Source organism: Puma concolor, chromosome D4 (genome assembly GCF_028749965.1).
Source record: "Puma concolor isolate L17-30 chromosome D4, mPumCon1.1.hap2, whole genome shotgun sequence".
NCBI classification, from domain to species: Eukaryota; Metazoa; Chordata; class Mammalia; order Carnivora; family Felidae; genus Puma; species Puma concolor.
In genome coordinates this window covers 60,836,932-60,855,452 of record NC_141679.1, presented here as the reverse complement: position 1 = coordinate 60,855,452, position 18,521 = coordinate 60,836,932, and the positions used below count along the sequence as shown (strand labels likewise).

Here is an 18,521-nt window from a genome sequence, read left to right as displayed (position 1 = left end):
ATATAGAGCCCTTGAGCCACATGGACCTAGGTTCCAATTCCATTTTTTAGCTGTGGGCCTTGGGTAAGTTACTCTGTGGGCCTGTTTCTATCTGTCAGATGGGCATGATCCTGTCAGGACTGTTTGAGGATTACATATGGCAGATCTGTAGCACGTGGCATCTAACAGCCACTTGTTAATGAGCACATTAATATATATATAGTATATAGTTCCCAATTTGTCTAGTTTCTTACATCTTTGAAATTCGGTCTGTAGTTTTCCTTAAACTTAGCTGCCAGACTGTGAGCGGGGTCACATCAGTGCATTCTTGACATGAAGAGAGGATCCAAGAAATTCCTCTAGAATTCGGATCAAGCAAGTATAATTAGTCAAACTCTGCAATACATTGTGAAAGATTTATAAGTCAGTTTACGGTCAAAGTTCCCAAAGCCTTAAAGGGTCATCCTTTTGGCTTCTTCAGGACAAGAGCCATGTCTAACTGAATACTGTTTGTGGGAAGGAGGAACAGTATAACCAAAAGAATATTTAGCCAAGAGCCTGGGTTTTAGACTCCTTTCGGCTAGTAACCTGCCATGCACCCTTAATTCTGTGAACAATTCTTGTTTTGCATGGTATGGTTATTTAAAAATCTTAGGAGTTCCCATCTCTTGACTATATTCTGTAGTCACCAAATGAAGGGTACTCCAAAGAGACCATGTAACAATATGAAAAATACTAATACAGCATAAATTTATGACCTAAATAAGTGAAAGATACCTATGTTGTACAAACAGAGAAATACTACTTATCAGTTGTGGGGTTGTTGATAAATTTTTCCTCAGGTTTAATGAAGGCTTATTAAAATGCTAGAAATTTGCAATGTCAGATAATTCCCTATTTTGCATATTTTACATGTGTACTCATTTATTATCTTAGTTAAGCTTTAATACCATGTAAGAAACTGGCTCAAGAATTAGTAACTCCTTGGACTTAAATTCTATAGAAACAAAGTCCATGCCTACAGTACAGTTTTAGCCAATCCAAACTAGCTGCTTCTATTTCCACTTTAGCATGTACTTCATAATTGGACCTTGGACAAATCTGTCTCAGAGAACAGAGGAAATGACCGGACAGCTCCAAGGTAATGGTTCCCAAACTTGTCCACACACTGGCAATCACCCGGGATCACCTGGGGAGCCTTAAGAACTACGGCTGTGTCCCCCGCCCCCCTGTGGTTTAATTTAGAAAATAACTTTAAAGACTCTCAGGTGACTTATATTCAAACAGATTTGGGTAGTGCTAAATAAATAACACTTAATATGTGTAACATTTTAAAACACTAAGATCTGAAGAGAGAATTCTGAATGAGGGAAGAATTGTGAATGAGGAAATCACCAATCTTAAAGTAGATTGAGATGATAAATCATGAAATACCAAAGTTTAAAAAACATTTTTAGTTTTATTTCAGCCATGTTAGGTTATCCATGAGCTGTGAAAAGCTATGCTACTTGATAGTAAACCCACCAGTTCTATATACTACTTTGTAAGCTGGACCTCTAGTGTTCACATACCTCAAATCGCTTATCTTTTGTGCCTTAAGGAGAAAAAAATACCAGAACAGTTGTATCTGTCACAGATATAATACATCCTATGGTCATCGTCACATTGTCAGTAGGGAGTATTTGCCTTGTAGGGCCAATTAAAGGTAATCAATTCTCTATTCTTCACTGTCCTCCTCCCCCCCTTTAGTAAGTGAAAGGGTGCTACAAGAAAGCAAGCATTCAAACCATCAAAAATAAGACAAATTATTTTGAGATATTTAAAAAAAAATCTTGACAGGGGAGTAAAACGACCCTTAGGCCTGTAGGGCACAGAACTGCTGGAACACAGCCAGGATATGAGGGTCTAATTCGGCGGTGAAGAGCAGGTTCTCCAGGGTCACCATGTACTGCTGGATTATTTGGTGATGCTGTGGACGTAAAAAAAAGGGGGTGTTTAGATCAGGAGAAAGACCGCATAAGCAATCTCGCAGGACGTTTCCCTCAGCAGCCTGCCCACATTGTGGAATGATGGGAAGGGTTTGGGGAAAAAAGTGGTTATCCTTGATAGGAAGAATGGGCTCCTGGAAAGCCCCAACATTAAGAACATGTAGAGGGAAATGAAGAAAAAGGGATTTTGATAACTTAGAAACTGGTGAGAACTGAGTCCTTTACGTAAATGTAGTTCATGCTTCAAGGCTTGGCAAGAGTGCCTGGTGCTACAGACTAGGTTCAGCTGGGTCTCTCCTAATTAGGACCAAAGACAGGACTTTGTAAACGGAGCCCAGACAGGGACTGACCCGGCAAGATTAACCCAGGAAGGAGGATTAGAATGAAGGTTGCTGAAAGGCTGCTGAAACAAATACTTTGCAATGAAAGTTTTTTTGCTCTTATTGGTTAGAACATTTAAGATTGTAAAAGAATACAGAATTAGCCAATGACCTGTTAATTTTTTTTTAACTATTCCACAAAATAAACCCAAACCTCAATATAGGTCTTAAATAGCTCATCTGTCTCACTGAAAATCAGTGGCTTGAGGCTATGTGGAAGAAAGTGTCATGAAATAATCTCTTCTCTGTGTGCCTGTCTGACTTGTATACACGGAGATCCCTACCGGACTAAAGAACGGCAGTTAGGAGTCTGAACTGCATATAGAACCAATTTCACTCTGAATATTCTGATGAGCAACAGGAGCAAACAGACATTAAAAGGGCCTTATAGACTATTACGAAACTTCCCAACAAATCTGACCATTTTTTAACATGGAAAGTCCTTGTGGCTGGGAATAGTGATGTTCATTATCTAATCAGGGTTTCCCACAAACCTGTAAGAAGATCTGCTGGAGCCTCTCTATACAGTTCTTATACCATGGTGTTAATACGCTGGTCCCATCCGTTTCACATCGTACTAAGTGCTCGGTCAAGATCATGATAAAACGCTGGAGAAGGGGTAAAAAGTTAAAGCAGTGTTAGAGGGAGAATTCTTATACCTCAAACAATCACATTTTTGACCAAGAGACCTCAAAAGGCATTGCTTATTCCACTCGGTTTTTGTGGTATCGCTAACTTTTGTTAATAAATTCTAGAAATAGGCAGATAAGTGATAATGTTAGTATATCCTTTTTTCAGTATGTGAACACTTTTAAATCTAGATTATTTGTGCTAGTAACTTTTCTCCACACCTATTTCTAAGGACATAAATAATGTTCACCAAGAAGGAAAATAATCCAAATGATGAACAAGTGGGAATAAATAGGAGTGAGGTACTCCACAAAAGGATCCTCAAAAAATGTTTTTAAAGCCTGGAGCAATGGTCATGTAAGAATGCTGTAAACGAAACAGACTGTGGAGGTACACATGGTTATTTCCTTTGCAAATTTTTGTGATTTAAATTTTTTTTTTTTTTTCCAACGTTTGTTTATTTTTGGGACAGAGAGAGACAGAGCATGAACGGGGGAGGAGCAGAGAGAGAGGGAGACACAGAATCGGAAACAGGCTCCAGGCTCTGAGCCATCAGCCCAGAGCCTGACGCGGGGCTCGAACTCCCGGACCGCGAGATCGTGACCTGGCTGAAGTCGGACGCTTAACCGACTGCGCCACCCAGGCGCCCCGTGATTTAAATTTTTATAAATAAACGTGTACTATGATTAAAAATAATAGTACTGCATTTTTACCTATCAGTGTCCCAAGCCAAGATACCTGAAATATAACGAGGAAGAGATTCTTCTGTTCACTCTGAGCAGATTCCACTTTTTCCTGCAGTCTTTCTATTTGCTCCTCTAGAGCCCCATCTTTCCTGTCACTGCTTCTGTCGTCATCGTCACTTCGCTACAGGATGCACAGGAACAAAAGGAAAATGCCTCTTAGAATTCTAGTATGTTAGATCCCACTAAGTAAGAGAAAGGATGTTACTGTGTCTGGTCCAGTGCCACTTGAAGACTTGTATTCTCTAATGAAAGTACTCCACCACCCAGATGCACCTGCATACACCCAAAAGTCCTGTGGGCACTTACCTAGGCCAGGGAAACTTGGTGGCACCTGTCATGATAACAGCAGTAAGAGTATTTGCTATAGAGCAGAAGTGAGTTATACCTTTTACAAGACAGACCATTCAGGGAGGAAGTGTTGGTTACATTTTTCCTCCATGCAAAAAGAAAACAGCTTTGAGCTCCATGGAAAACGTACAGTAGATTCTTGTTATCTACCATAGTTATGTGGATACATTTGTTGTGAATCCTGAATTAGTACTGAACCACTGCTCAGGGAAATACAGGGTTAGGTTCTTAGGGAGTCTTTGGTTTATTTTTGTCAACTGATCAACAAGTAACCTTATGTGTGTTTCTGTCTAAAGATAGCTTATTTAATATATGTGTTTTACAAATAATTATATACAGTAGTTCTTTATATTCAAACACTGCCTGAGAAAGATTTAACATCTTCTTGACCCTGAGTAACATGACTAAATTTCTTTGGCTTTCAGCCCCGCAAGAATGCTGTCTACTACGTTTTTTAAATCTATCCTTGTCTTATGAATCCACAAATTGAGCTGCTTTTCCACAGCACTTACAGAGGTTACTTCGGTCCTTGATGGAGCAGCCTCACATACATACTGGTGAATTTCCTTTTCCTTTATCTGGATTATGATATTGTTGATTTATGAACACTGAATTCACGGCCAAGAGCATGGTCATTCATGCCCAAAAGAAGCTCAACTGACTTATGTGTTTTCACCGTCAGACATGTCACAGCCTTCTTGCACTTAGGAACACTAGACAGCATTTCAGCCTTATGCTTTAGGGCCACTTTAAACCGTAAAAGCCACCAACAAAAGCCCAAACATGGCAGTAAATACATTACGAAAAGGATGCTTTTTTACAGTATAAGAAATGAAACGAGAAGGTAGAGTATTGCCTTGTTTGACTTTATCTGGGAACAAGCCCACTGGGCAACTCGAATTTTTCACTGCTCTGCCTATGTCTGAATGATGGGGAAAGCACCAGGAGTATTGACTTTGAGGTTACAAATAAATCTTAAGTGAGCTTGCAAAAATAGAACCTGCAAATAATGAGGATAGATAATATATTCTTAGAACTCTGCTACTGCTCATTTAAGTAGCAAAGTAGATGACCAGGGAAAGACCCGACAGTACTTTCCAGTCACTAATACAAGGCTCTATGACACTTCAGCAGTGACAACAGAGAGGCAGCTTTCCTCTAACGGCCCTACGGAAAAGCTGGGCAGGCCTGCACGCAGCTCAAGAACCTGCTCACCCTGGCAATAATTCAAAAACGGCTCTGACTACATGTAATAATTCAAAGCAGACTGTTCAAGATTCTGCTGGCAATGATGGGCTCAACATACCTCTGTCAAGCTTTAACGACTCCCTCCCAGCTCAGCCAGAATCGAGCATTCACTGAGGTGTCCCTCTGCACCGCCCCCCCCCCCCCCACCCCAACTTCGTGGTTAGACGACTTTCCCAGTGTCACGTAGCTAGTGAGTGGTTAAGCCAGAAAGTGACTCCAGGTATATTACACACCAATGTCCTCGTGGTCCTTTTAGCAAGAAGGTAGGCATCACCAGATCTAGAAAGCCCATTTCCTTCTAGATACCTCCCTGTCAGTAAGGCCTCATCTATGACAGCCTCTTCCACCCTTAAAGTGAAACTACCAGAACCCCCTGTTTTTATAGACTTCTGCTTTTCTCTGTAACAGCATTTATTAAGGGGTCTGCCTTATGTTCTAGGCAACTGGGCACAAGTTAGTTTTCTCCTAATACCACACTAAGGCTAGGTTCTAGAGTACTGTTTATTGCCTGGTAGACCTTTCTATGATGAGGGAGATGTTAAATCTCTGCTGCCCATCACAGTAGCCACTAGCCACACTGAGCACTTGAAATGGTGTTGGTGTGACTAAAGAACTGAATTTTAAATGTATTTAATTTTAATTAACAGTTACATGTGGCTAGCAGTTACTTTATTGGACACCACACATCTAGGGATCAGTATGGCATAAGGGAAAGTCCTTGGAGTTTGACAGGCTCTGTCACTAACCATGTCACCTTGAGCAAGTTATTTTAAGTTCTCTGAGCCTCAATTTAGACATGTATAAAATGGGGATGACACCATTTACCTTGCAGTATTTTAAGTTTGTGAGTATGTGTTTACATACCAAACAGACACGTATATATGCAGATCTACATGGAGACGAGCATTTGAACCTGCTACAGGTTCATAGATGTCATTAAATTTATTGCCACCCACTCTGGTAAATACAAAACAACATTGGAGAATACTGTCACAAAGAATACTAGTACTACTATGCAAAATCACGGAATGCAGCCACTTCACTGCTTCCCCCCAAAATGGCTAAAATGCTGTACTTATTATTAATATGAGAAGTATCCTGTGAACCTGGGAAGGAATGCCCCATCCCTCCCCACAGGACTGGGGAAGTGAGACACAGACCAGCTTCTCCCTCTCCCCTCTTGCACCAGAAAGTCTTAGGGAAACACAAGTGCCCTCTTTCCTTCTCTGCCTTCCTTTTGGGAAGGGCAATCATGAAGCAGATCCAGATGGCTAACTACAGAAAAGCAAGGTTTGTGCTTCCTTCCAGGCTCACCAACAGGAGAAGAGCGGAGAGCAACACCTCCCCCAGATCCTTCCTCTCCCTCCACTTCCATATCAGTTCTGCATAATTTGGCCTCAGAAAAAATAAGTTCCCATCAAGGTAATGAACTGAAGATTTTCAAGAGATTCTGGTATACTTTCTTGGACCACTATGAATTGACATAAGACTTACCCGTTTGTGTTGCCTTGCGAGTTTTTCTTTTGCTTCTTCCAGCTCTTTCTGGATTTTCAGAACATGTTTGTTCATCTTACGAATTGTGGAGTGCAAGATTTCCCAAACAAACAATCTTAAAAGTAACAGAGTTTGGTTACTGTATGTTAAAGCATGCTTCTAGAAAGACCTCTCAGCTTTTATAACCTACTCATTTTGAAGGTGATTCCACTCTTTAGGCAGAATTAGTCCTATTTCTCCAGTAACACATACTTTTTTTTTAAGAGATTGAGTGAGCCTGTTAGTGGGGGAGGGGCAGAGGGGGAGAGAGGGAGAATCCCAAGCAGGCTCCATGCCCAGCTCAGAGCCTGGCAGAGCCTGACACAGGGCTCAATCTCACAACCATGAGATCACAACCTGAACCAAAATCAGGAGTCGGACGCTCAACCAGCTAAGACACCCAGGTACCCCAATTTTTTTGTATTACAAATTGTGCAAACACCTATCTCTACCCATTAGACTCAGGTGAGCTTCCTGAGGCAGTAGTAGGTCCTTATCACTTTTATTTCCATCCTTTACTAGACTTGCTAGAAGGTATGTGTACATACACTGAAATGAAATGGCACACCAGGAAAAAATGTACATTAGGAACAAAAATCTGTTTTCTCTCTTCTAAATTTAAACATCAGGTACTGGAATTTTCTCAAAACAGAAGCCCAATCTAAGGCTCATTTCACATGCCTTACACTACTTAACTAGCAGACATTCGGCCAATTCTTTGGAATATTTAAGAAACTTAGTAGTTCAGACTAGCTATCAACTGCTGGGCCTTTTTAAGAATAAAATAAATATAGGTCAGCTACTTTCTCAGTAAATTACTCAACTAGGATCACCTTGTAAGCGCTTTGAAATGTTTATTGCATAAAAGGTTTATTTTTTGAAGTAGCTTCTTAACTACATCTGTCTGTAAATTAGTTCTTCCTAATGCCAAGATACAGCCTCTATAAATCTTGCCTTGGATGATGACAGTTTCAGTGGAAGATAATAAAACAGCTGATTCATAAAACTCCATAGTCTTATGTTAGCAGACAAGGTACAAGAGCAAAGTATTTCAACTCTGGAAGGGGTGGTCCGGAAGGCTTTGCAGAGTTACAAATACTTGAGCTTGGAGTTCAAGAACAGAGGGTGCTTTTGAGCCCTTTATCGGTTCAAGAATGCCTGTGTCTGAATTCTGACTCTGCACTTAGCTGGGTGACTGTGGACAAGATACTTAAGCACTCTGCAACATTTTCCTATTTTGTACATAAGAATGATAACGTAACCCCCTCCGTAGTGGGGGGTGAGGATTAAATGAGTTGCAGTGTAAATCGCTCAGGATAATGGTTAACAAATATTTAGGTGGTCAATTTTCTGAAGAGTTTACAGATCTGAGGATGTCTCTTGCCTTAATTTGCGAGTGCCAATCTGGCTGATATGGTAACTTTAGATCATACCCTTCCACTCTACGGATTCATTCATTTTAGACCTGTGTCCTCTGCAATAACAGATACGATGAACAGGGTAAGTGCTGTGATGGATTTTTAGATCCTTGTAAGATTCCTTTGTTGCCGGTGGTGTCAACTCCTGCTATTCCTGATCAGTTAGGAAGCCTGTGGACTCAACTTCATGAGTAAGAACGAAACTTAATGAGAAGTCTCTTTCCTGTATAGGAAATGGGTCTAGAATAAATCTTGTGCATTAAATCTAGGTTTTTTTTCTGACTGAAGTGAGATACCACCCTTCCCCACAGGCACTCAGGTGCCCACCAGACTCTCCTCAACCCCTCACTGCCATGTACTTCCTCTACTGTGACTGGTTTCTTCCAGTTCCTGGTGTGCATTCCAGGTCCCCAGCTGAGCTGGAACTCTTCCCCACATCCCACCGTCCAGCTCAGATCCTGGCACATGGCCTGATCTTCTCTCCCGATAGTCTGTATCCTTTATCAGCGTCCTTCAGAGACACTGCAGACTGCCTGGCTGTGTGGATTTACATTGTCCAGGAATCTCTGCCATGTCCCAATTCTATCTAATCTGGTGGCATCAGCATATTAACGTTTCAATCAGAACTTGGAGCTCATGTATGAGACTGAATATAAACTGATTCTTAGAGAATACAAACTGTGTAAAATAATCCACATTTACCTAGTAAAGTCTCGAGAGAGTTCTGAAGAGAAGATCCAATTTGCCACTGCGGCACAGTCAACAATTTGTGTACGGATCATCTTATCTACTAGTACAGCAATCATCTACAATGAGAAAAGAATCATCAGGGTAAATCACACTTGTATGTAGGCCACAACAATCCCGCTGCTACAAAAGTAAAACAGGAGGTCTGTGACATTCATTTTCAGTGGTTGTGGAACTGATCCATTTGACCATCAGGAGGTCTTAATTAAGATTCATTCTGCACTCTGGCTCTGGTACTTACTGTAAGAAAACTAGAACACCAATAAAGATTGAGCAAAAAGACAAACTGAGTGGCAACACTTAAAACTTTGATTAAATAGTCTTTACCTGTGGATGGTTCCTCCAGACCTCAAACATAACTCGTAGGACATGTAGCTTTCCTTCATCACTCTCAGCTAGGGTTTTGAAGACTTCATGAAACCTTTTCGCGGTGGGGAAAAAATACCACAGATAAACTTACTCATTAAGCATTTTAAGTTTTTCAAAGCCTTTCAGTGTTACTGATTTACAGTGCAACACATAAATGCAAAACAACCCAATGTTAACCATTAAGGATACAAAAGGTATGATTAGGAATTCGTGGTTTGTATGAAATTTGTCACACAACCTTGAGAGATTTACAAATATACCATTCACTGTCAGCTGAGGACTACAATTTATGGGGCATCTAAGAATAGGTGAGGGCTGAGGAATGGTCTCCACAAACAGGTGAAGTACCCTGACTGCACTTCCTGTGGGGGTCCTGCAAATCATAGATACTTGGAAGCCAAGGTGGGGAGAGGAGCCCAGTTTGCTCTGCTGGAGGAGTATCTACGTATGCTCTTACTTCTTTTGGATTGTCTGATGAATTAGAAAGCTCTGTCTTTAGATGCTAACCTTTGGGTGGCTCCCCAAAATGTAGTCAGCCCTCATTTCTACTTCCCTTCCTTTAGGAAGATGCTGAGATACGGTGGGAGCTTCTTGACTGTATATATGACTGTCCTATGGACCCAGGTTTTTCACTAGGTTCTCTGAGGGGCCATATGAAAAAATGTACACATAGACTGACAGGAGCCAAATAGGGTTGTAGCCACTACAAATCAGAGCTCTATTAAATTATATGCCAATACTATTAAGATCTTCATGTCCAACAATTTTAGCTACAAGTTTCTGTACCCCTGGTATTCACCAAAGTTCCAAACCCTTAAAACAGAGCGTGTCTTCTTGTTGCACTTACTTTGCAAGAGCACTGAAGGAGTGGCTGAATGATTTGGCTGCCAAGTGTAGCAGAGTCTGTACAAAGACCTCTATTTTCAATGGGTTAAAGCTGAATCCTTCATCTGAAAAATATTCCACAGTAAGACAGCTAGAAAAATGCTGAGTATAGCAATTCTTTGTTCCCTCACCTGGAATGCTAAATGGGTGGCATACTCACATCCAAACATTAAGCCAGACATTCGTGTCATGTCTCTGAGGACAAACAGGCAATAAAAGACCACTGCTGATTTTAAATACTCAAAATATAAAACTAAGCATGATCTTAATTCTTACTTTCTGGGGATTATTTCCCTAATTCTTCTATATGATCCATTTCTTTTACACATAACAAGTGGACTTCCATGTTCATATCGCTCTGAATGGTGGCAAGATAACATATTAATAAAAAGATTCAGCAAACCCTTAACTAGTAAGTCTAAGTCTTAAGATATCTGACAGCGTCTAAATTTAGCACCATCATTTTGACATATGCTATCTAAACACAATTTCTATCACAATACAAATTTCTCAGAAAAATCCAAACAGAATCCTAGTAATAAATAACCCAAGGACCATTCATGTTTTTATTTTGATTACTATGCACATGTCCTTATGTACAGATCTAACAAATTTTCCTCCAAAACGTTACCCAGTTGTCTGTCCCAGTAGACTTTTCATGTTTTCCTGATTCGTCTCTTTTGGTGCCAATATCACATTGTTTCAGTTACTGTATGTTTCAGATATCTTTTAATATGTTCTAAGTCCCTCTCATCTTTTTTTTACCTTGTTCATTTACTGATTCAGGTGAACTTATAAATTACTTGCCTATTTTCCCACTGTTGCTCAGAAAAAATCCTAGGGGTTTTGGTTGGAGTTACATAGTACATACTCAGTAGGTGTTACACATCATTATTACAATAGCTTAAATAGGTGAAAAATCCAATTACAATTCACCGAATCTTCCACTCAGGAACCTCTCTAAAGTTAAAACAGGGAATGTTTAAAAATGAATGTAACAGCATATTTAACTTTGTGTTTAGTTTTTATACTGAATGTAAGCTATGTCACAGGCAGATGAGGATCTCTTTTATAGAAGGAAGAAAGTTGCTGGCACACTGAACTGACACACTGAACAGGCTACTGCTTAGAAGCATCCGTTGAGACTTAGGAGGAACTCAAACTGCCAGTAATGCTTTATATTTATGCTTTAACCTGGCCTATAGATAGTTCCACTGAAGAAGTGGTCCCTTACCGTCATCATCATCCTGGTTAGGATTTGGTACATCTTTCAGAATGCTGAAGATTTCATCATTGGTTGCTTTACTTTTAAATGCAACAGCTAAACAGAGGGCAACTGAATGTCCAGGAAGAGAATCTAAGCACAGAATGGGGAAAAGGGTAGGATCAAGTTTTAAGACTGTTCTTATAAATAAATAGCTGAGAAATTTACGTAACTGTCTTTTGTCCTCAAATCCCTAGGCTTTTGTAAGCTGAAAAGCCGAGATTCAATGTATTTATTTCATTTTGGTCAATGTCCCTTCCTCCTCATTTTCTCTGAGACAGTAACGACTAAGTTTGTGTTTGAACAGGTGAAGGTTGCCAACTTGTGATAGGTTTTTTTTGCTTTTCTCTTCTGCTGAGGCCATACACTTGAGTCTACAGAAGCCAGATGCTCATATGTTGTGACTCTATGTGTTTACTATTGGTTATTATCTGTCGAGTCCTTATTTGTGCTAATATATACTCTATGGCATCACTACAGCAACTGGAAATCTTTTAACGTAAGGTGGACAAAGAGGTAATAAATCAAAAGACAATCCTGACATAGGAGTTACTAAGCACTTGGAATGAACGAAGTCAATCACAACAGGTCACAGGTGCTGTTTGCTTTTCCCTAAAAGTGGGAGACAAAAAAAAAAAAAAACCTCGTGTCACTGAAGGGTCTACATTGTAGCATGGGAACCAAGATAATCACACAGGAAGTAGCCAGAGCAACACAAAACTGGCTTGCTAAAGGGCAGTATTTATAGGAGAGGAGCCTTGCCGGACCCTAGAGAGAGTATAGGAATTAAAGACAGAAAGGGCTTTCCAGATAGAAAGGCAAAACCAAAAACCATGAGCACAGGAAAGATAAAAAAGAAGTGGCCTGGTTGGAGCAGGGGTCCATCTGAGAAGTGACAGATAAAAAAGCAGGAACAACCGTTAAGCGGGCCTTAACTGTTAGGTTCAGTTGTTTCTATAGGAAAAAAGCAAAGTTCATATTCAACAAAAGTCTGAGCTCTTGAGATCAAAGACTGTGCCTTCTGCTTCTCTGAGCCAGACTGAGGCAGAGCTCAAAACTCAGCACTCAGAGGAGTGCCACACCGCCTCACACTTCGCTCTTTCAGGGAAGCACAGGGGTAAGAGCAAGGCTGCTCAGTAAGCCTGGATGTGAGTCTGGGCTCTGCCCCTCGGATGCAACCTCACTCCGGCCTCACCTCTCTGAAGAGATTTCCTCGCCGTAAAACTGGTCTACCAAACACACTTGATTCTCAGAGATGTCTCGAAGACAAAGGGACATAATAACGTAGGAAATGTACTTAGCATTGGGACCAACGGAGTTTACTTCAAGGAAAACAGGTGTAGCGTGAGGTGTAGTGAAGCAGGGCACGCACAGAAGGCGAGGGAGGGGAGGGAAGGGAGTTCCAAGACGCAAAGAACTGCTGCCCAACCTGAGGTGGCAGGTGTGTGGAGGAGCCGCGTGCAGCGCCGTCTGGAAAGACTCCCGTGGAGCAACTACACACCTAACTCTCTGCAGGGACCACCAAGGTATGACGCCTTACCTTTGTTACGTGTTAAGCACAACACAGCACAGCAAATTCTAGGCCCTCTGATTCATAGCATAATCTCAGACACGAGGTGACCAAAAAGTAAGAAAACCGTATTTAAGAATTTCCTTCTACAGGCCTCTTGCTGGTCGGAATGTATCCCGTGTGCACCTATGTTCCCACACCTGAACTGGTACCACAGGACAACCAAGTCAAATAATCTCCACCGCCACGACATTTATCAAGTTTGGGCTTTAAATTCAACTTGCTGTACTTAGCAGCATATTTAAAATAAGGTCATGGATATAACATTATAAGCAATATTAAGAAAAAAGTTCACAAGTAATAACTAAGTAGGTCATGAATCTTCCAAAGGATGACAGGGCAAACAAAATAGTGACTACTGTAGATCACCTTTCAAACAGACCAAAAAAAAAAAAAAAAAAAAAACCCAAGAAAAGAAAAAGTTTACTTCCTCCACCTTAAATAATGGATTTCAGAAATACTGGCATTAGTACTTTTCAAAGACAACGGGATTTACTTTATTACTTACTGCTACTTTCATCTCCATACTTGTAAATGCAGGTTGGGTTTGCAGGGCATAGAGCTGAGAAGGTAGGAGGAACAATATCTAATATACGCTGGTGGTAAGACAACCTACAATGCAAATGAGAGCCTCAGAAACTGCTGTTCGTTAGTTCCATTATTTATGGTAACATCCAACTTACCGGGAAAGTCCCATCTCCAACACCCTGGACTCAGCTGACAACCAAGAAGCCAAAGGGGAAAACAAGTCCCTAAAGATTTTGTCATGACAGCATAACAAACCTCCAGCTTTCTTCAAAATTTACTGGTTTGCAATGGGGGGGGGGGGGGGGGGGACAGTGGGTCCACAAGCCTGGTGGCCAAGGATGTGGAGTGGTACTGGGGTAAAGTGGGGCAGAGGACCTAGTCTCCATGATGAGAAGAGTGGTTACACTGTAGCAAATAAATATATATCAAGGCTAATGGGAGCCAAGTTTCCTACTGCCTGAAAAGTTATTTAGAATCATGGCAGGGGCGCCTGTGTGGCTCAGTCGGTTAAGTGACTGACTCTTGATTTCGGCTCAGGTCATGATCTCACGGTTCCTGGATTAGAGCCCCACAACAGGCTCGGTGCTGACAGGGCAGACCGTGCTTGGGATTCTCTCTCTCTGCCCCACTCCCACTCTCCCTAAAATAAATACACTTGAAAAAAAAAATCCTGGCAAAAGGGAAGGCTAGAGAAAAGTGAGGAGCTGAGTTGGAATTGGAGAGATACACACACCTAAGTGGATATAAAAAGGTATGTATGTATATGTGTGTGCATAAATGCATGTACTACCTTTGTCCATCCAGAATCAATGACATCCCAATAGCAACTAGCACATCAAGAGTCCAAATCTTGGTTCCTAAATACCATACTCCATTATTAAAAACTTGGGCTCTGTGAATAAATAGATGATTCCAGGGGAGGGGCAAGGAAACACAAGATGAGATTGGAACATCTTATGAAAAAAATAAGGAAATGCTTCATGAATGGAGGGAGATATTATGAGAGGAAAAAAAAGGACACCGGAGCCACAAGGGGCTCCCCCAATAAACAAATCAGGGATAATTTGGGCATCAAAATAATGACAGTAATAGACTGGAACTCACTGAATGAAATAGAAATCTATTAGTCTCTACTGATACATAAACACAGGAATAAATAAATGGGCGAAAAAGGACATGCTCTTTCTTACAGGAGAATGCCAACTAACAAATGTGGGCAAAAACCTGGAAAAAGAGAATCATTACTTGGCAATCATCATAGTGGTGGCAGACAAAAGTAACAGTTGTCAGGAGAGGTTTGATGAAGAAGAGGATGTGAGTATAATCTCAGATTATCACCCACAGATTATTAATTAGTTACAAAGAGAAAAACGGTGAATTTCAGGTGGAGAAGCCTGGGAGACACTGACACGACCAGGTGGTCAAGGTTAACATGTCAGCGGAGAGATTCATGTGCCTCCTGATGGGACACGTGGCAAAAAGCACCGACAGCACAGGTCCTGAGTGTGGGCAGGAGACACAGGAGGCGGGGGGGGGGGGGGGGGGGGGGGGGGGGGGCAGGGCAGGGAACTCAAGAAAGGCCTAACTTCTTTACAACTGACAAGGGCATGGAAGACAAGAACGAACAACTGGTCAAGGGGAGAATGTGAAGAGAATGACAACTAAATGCTACCTGTGTGGTCCTGGATAGGACTGTGGACCAGAAAGAGAACAGACATATCAGGATGGCTGGCAAAATCTCAGCAGCGTCTTGGGGCTGGATGTCAGATTCCTGCACTAGAGCCAGTTTCCTGACTTGGAGGGTTGTGTGCCGGCCACCTGGGAGCGCATCTTTGTTTTGGGGGAAGATACAACGGACTGTTATAGAACGATGCGACATCACATCTGCAGCTTGTTTTCAGAGAGTCCAGTGTAGTGGGTGTGTGTATACAGCAGGGAAAAGGAAGTAAACATTAGAACAAATGTGGTAAAGTGTTAACAACCAGGGAGTCTAGGGTACAGAGTTCTTTGCACTATTTTGGCAACTTTCCTGAAATGTGAAATTATTTCAAAGTACATTTGACAAAAAAAACAAAAAACAAAAGATTTATTGGCCTAAATCACGTGGAATCCAGATGACAAGTCTCCTTAAATTTTTTTAGCCTAAATCTTGACTAAAACTGAAAGGGAAGAGAGGAAGTACTTGGATTTAAAAAATGATATTCTGGACATACATCACACATGCAAAGAAGAGAAAAAACCCCCAAAGAACTTAGGAGAACTAAGCTAAGCAGAACACACAAAGAACTTACCTCATACATTTTTCTAGAACTTCTCTTACAAACTTTGGTTTGGGACTTTCAGGATCTTGAGTAAGACAATCTGACCTAAAGAGAAAAAAGCTAGTTTTATAACTTCTTACACATAATCTGCACTTATACCTAATGTGTACTTAGCTACAAGTTTCCTTGTACATAAGTTATTTATATATATGTAAATACCAAAAATGAACTAGATATTTCAGACTTCGAAGAAGACTGCTTTTGTGTTACAGCTTTAGATACTAAGTTTTATTATGGAAGACTGCAGAGAAAGGAAAGATAAAACATGCCACCACTTACCAATCTTCCCAGCTCCAACGGAACTGGAAGTTACTCAGATGATGGGAAAACCAATTAATAAACCTATAGAGAGGAGTGGGCAGCAGTGGGGAGATAGAAAGGATGAATGGTTGCAATCTGTAGCAGAAACTTATATAATGATTCAGACTAAAACCCTGTTTTATCGAGTTAGAAGCACATACTCAACCAAAGCTGTAAATTCTCCTGCCACTTACCTTTTTCTCTGTAAATCCTACCATTCATCTTCTCCAAAAAATAAGTCCCGTATCTCAGTCTTTCTAAAAGTACTATCCTTTTTTAGTAACAGATACAATCTGAATGCCTGTTTTGTGTACACACACACGGCTGAGTTCTAACTCTCAAGTAATGCATTATTTTCCCCATTTCATTAACAATGAAACAGAGCACCCCCCCCAAAAAAGATCAAAGGAATTGCAGATAAAACATTTTATAAACGGCAGAGCCAAAGTATAGTCTCTCATCACCACACTATGCCCTTTTCACCACAAAATATACCATCCTTTCCCCCTAAAAATACAAGTGATCTAACCAAACAGAAATCACTTTAGTATAATGCTGTGAAATTTGTAAGTGCTCAACATATATTTGCTGAATAAATGACAAAACACAATTCCTAGCTTTATTAGACTGGGAGAAAAATCAGAAGACACTTTCTTAAAGCATGTCCTTCATGGATCTGTAATCCATGAAATTACAGATGAAATCTGTAACTTCAATCACTGAAATTACTCAAGATAATAGGTCTGACACAGAATAGTCCTTACTAATAATTTTCAGAAATAGAATCTGAACAATGACATGAGAGATCATGGAGGGGCTCCTGGATGGCACAGCTGGTTAAGCATCTGACTTCAGCTCAGGTCATGATCGCATGGTTCTTGAGTCTGAGCCCTGCATCAGGTGAGCTCAAGCCCTGCTTTGGGCTCCGCACTCTCTTTCTCCCTCTCTCTCTGCCCCTTGCTCACTTGCGCTCTCAAAAAGTATTTTAAAAAAATCACTCCTTTGAAAAAGAAAAATAAGAAAGAAAGATTGTGGAAATTGGAGAAATGTTCAGTACCTGTCCCCATCTCATTTGGGGGACCAAAAGAGGTAAGAAAGGGTACCAGCTGATAAAGGTAGCACACAAGCCTCCCCAAAAAGGAGACAGTGGGCATGTAATTACCACACCTCTAAAAATCCAATATGATCTTTTGTATAAACTGAGTCTTCAAGCTGTAGTTATCTAGAAGCTAATTATTTTAAAAGCAGATAGTATTAACAAACAAAAATACATATATAACATATATTGATACATGATACACTGTAGTAGATTCTGCTCCCGCATAGGAATTAGTTGGCATAAAGCCGATTTTAAAAGTTACATACCCAGTTACAGAAGAAAAAGTAGACCTATACCAAAGCACCAAACAAATTAACAATGAATGAAATTAAAGAAAACCTCAGCATGGTCATTATTTCATATTGAAAGTTGGACTAGAAAATGTAATGTTACAACTATGAGTTTTATTATTATACAAAGGATTATCTTGAGAAGGCGAGAAAGAAAAATCAACTTAGAAACTCTTAAGAAGGCAGATGTTTTGCTGATCAAATTCTTGTATAAAGTACAGGGAGCAGAGCTGCTAACAATCAGTATAGAACTAAGGCAATTACTATACCTGTCTACACACGTAGTATTCATTGTGTCCAAACGCATGTATAACATTTCAGTAGCCTGTGCAAGCTGTGAATTCGAAGATAAGGAAAACTATTCCTCATCCTCCTTCAAAATAAGTTGTGATAAAAAAATAACATTTCTTAGAAGTCTGTATAATGACTGATAATATTGAGTATCTTTTCAATGTAATTGATTTTTTAAAAACTGCTCTAGAGTTATCAATGACGTACAATAAATCTGACCTATATACACCCAGGAAATAAAGACAGAGAATATTGACATCACCTCCAAAATTTCCCCACACCCCCCTATAACCTCTTCTTCCCCTCTTCCCCCATGTTGCAAGCAAATATTGGTCAGCTATCACTGGATTACTTTTCTAGTAATTTTGTGTAAATGGAATCATATAGTATAAATTTTTATTTGGTATCTCTTATTCAGCATAAATATTTTCTAATTTATTCAAATTGTTGCCTGCACCAAAAATTTGTTCCTTTTTATTACTGAGTCGTATTCCATTGTATAGATATGACATATTTGTATATACATTCATGTACTGATATTTGAATTGTCTCATTTTAGGTTATTGCAAATAAAGTTTCAATGAATA

General features: G+C 40.3%; 1 protein-coding gene and 1 long non-coding RNA gene across 3 annotated transcripts in view; one reads left to right on the top strand and one right to left on the bottom strand.

Moving 5' to 3' along the window:
* Positions 1–1,418: 1,418 nt before the first annotated feature.
* Positions 1,419–18,521, bottom strand: part of NCBP1 (nuclear cap binding protein subunit 1) — a 38,586-nt gene continuing 21,483 nt past the window's right edge. For both annotated transcript variants that reach the window (XM_025929825.2, XM_086683559.1), the window contains 12 exons: positions 17,913–17,977; positions 16,234–16,296; positions 15,925–15,999; positions 13,614–13,717; positions 11,506–11,628; positions 10,234–10,336; positions 9,345–9,438; positions 8,973–9,076; positions 6,814–6,928; positions 3,716–3,844; positions 2,842–2,955; positions 1,419–1,948 (listed from right to left, as the gene is read on the bottom strand). In XM_025929825.2, coding sequence (XP_025785610.2) covers positions 1,835–1,948; positions 2,842–2,955; positions 3,716–3,844; positions 6,814–6,928; positions 8,973–9,076; positions 9,345–9,438; positions 10,234–10,336; positions 11,506–11,628; positions 13,614–13,717; positions 15,925–15,999; positions 16,234–16,296; positions 17,913–17,977 — 1,203 coding nt within the window. In that variant the 3' untranslated portion in view covers positions 1,419–1,834. The remainder of the gene's footprint in view (positions 1,949–2,841; positions 2,956–3,715; positions 3,845–6,813; positions 6,929–8,972; positions 9,077–9,344; positions 9,439–10,233; positions 10,337–11,505; positions 11,629–13,613; positions 13,718–15,924; positions 16,000–16,233; positions 16,297–17,912; positions 17,978–18,521) is intronic.
* On the top strand, positions 3,839–8,538 carry LOC147574922 (uncharacterized). Its single transcript, XR_015242858.1, has 2 exons — positions 3,839–4,628; positions 6,628–8,538. It is a non-coding gene; the product is annotated as an uncharacterized LOC147574922 (long non-coding RNA).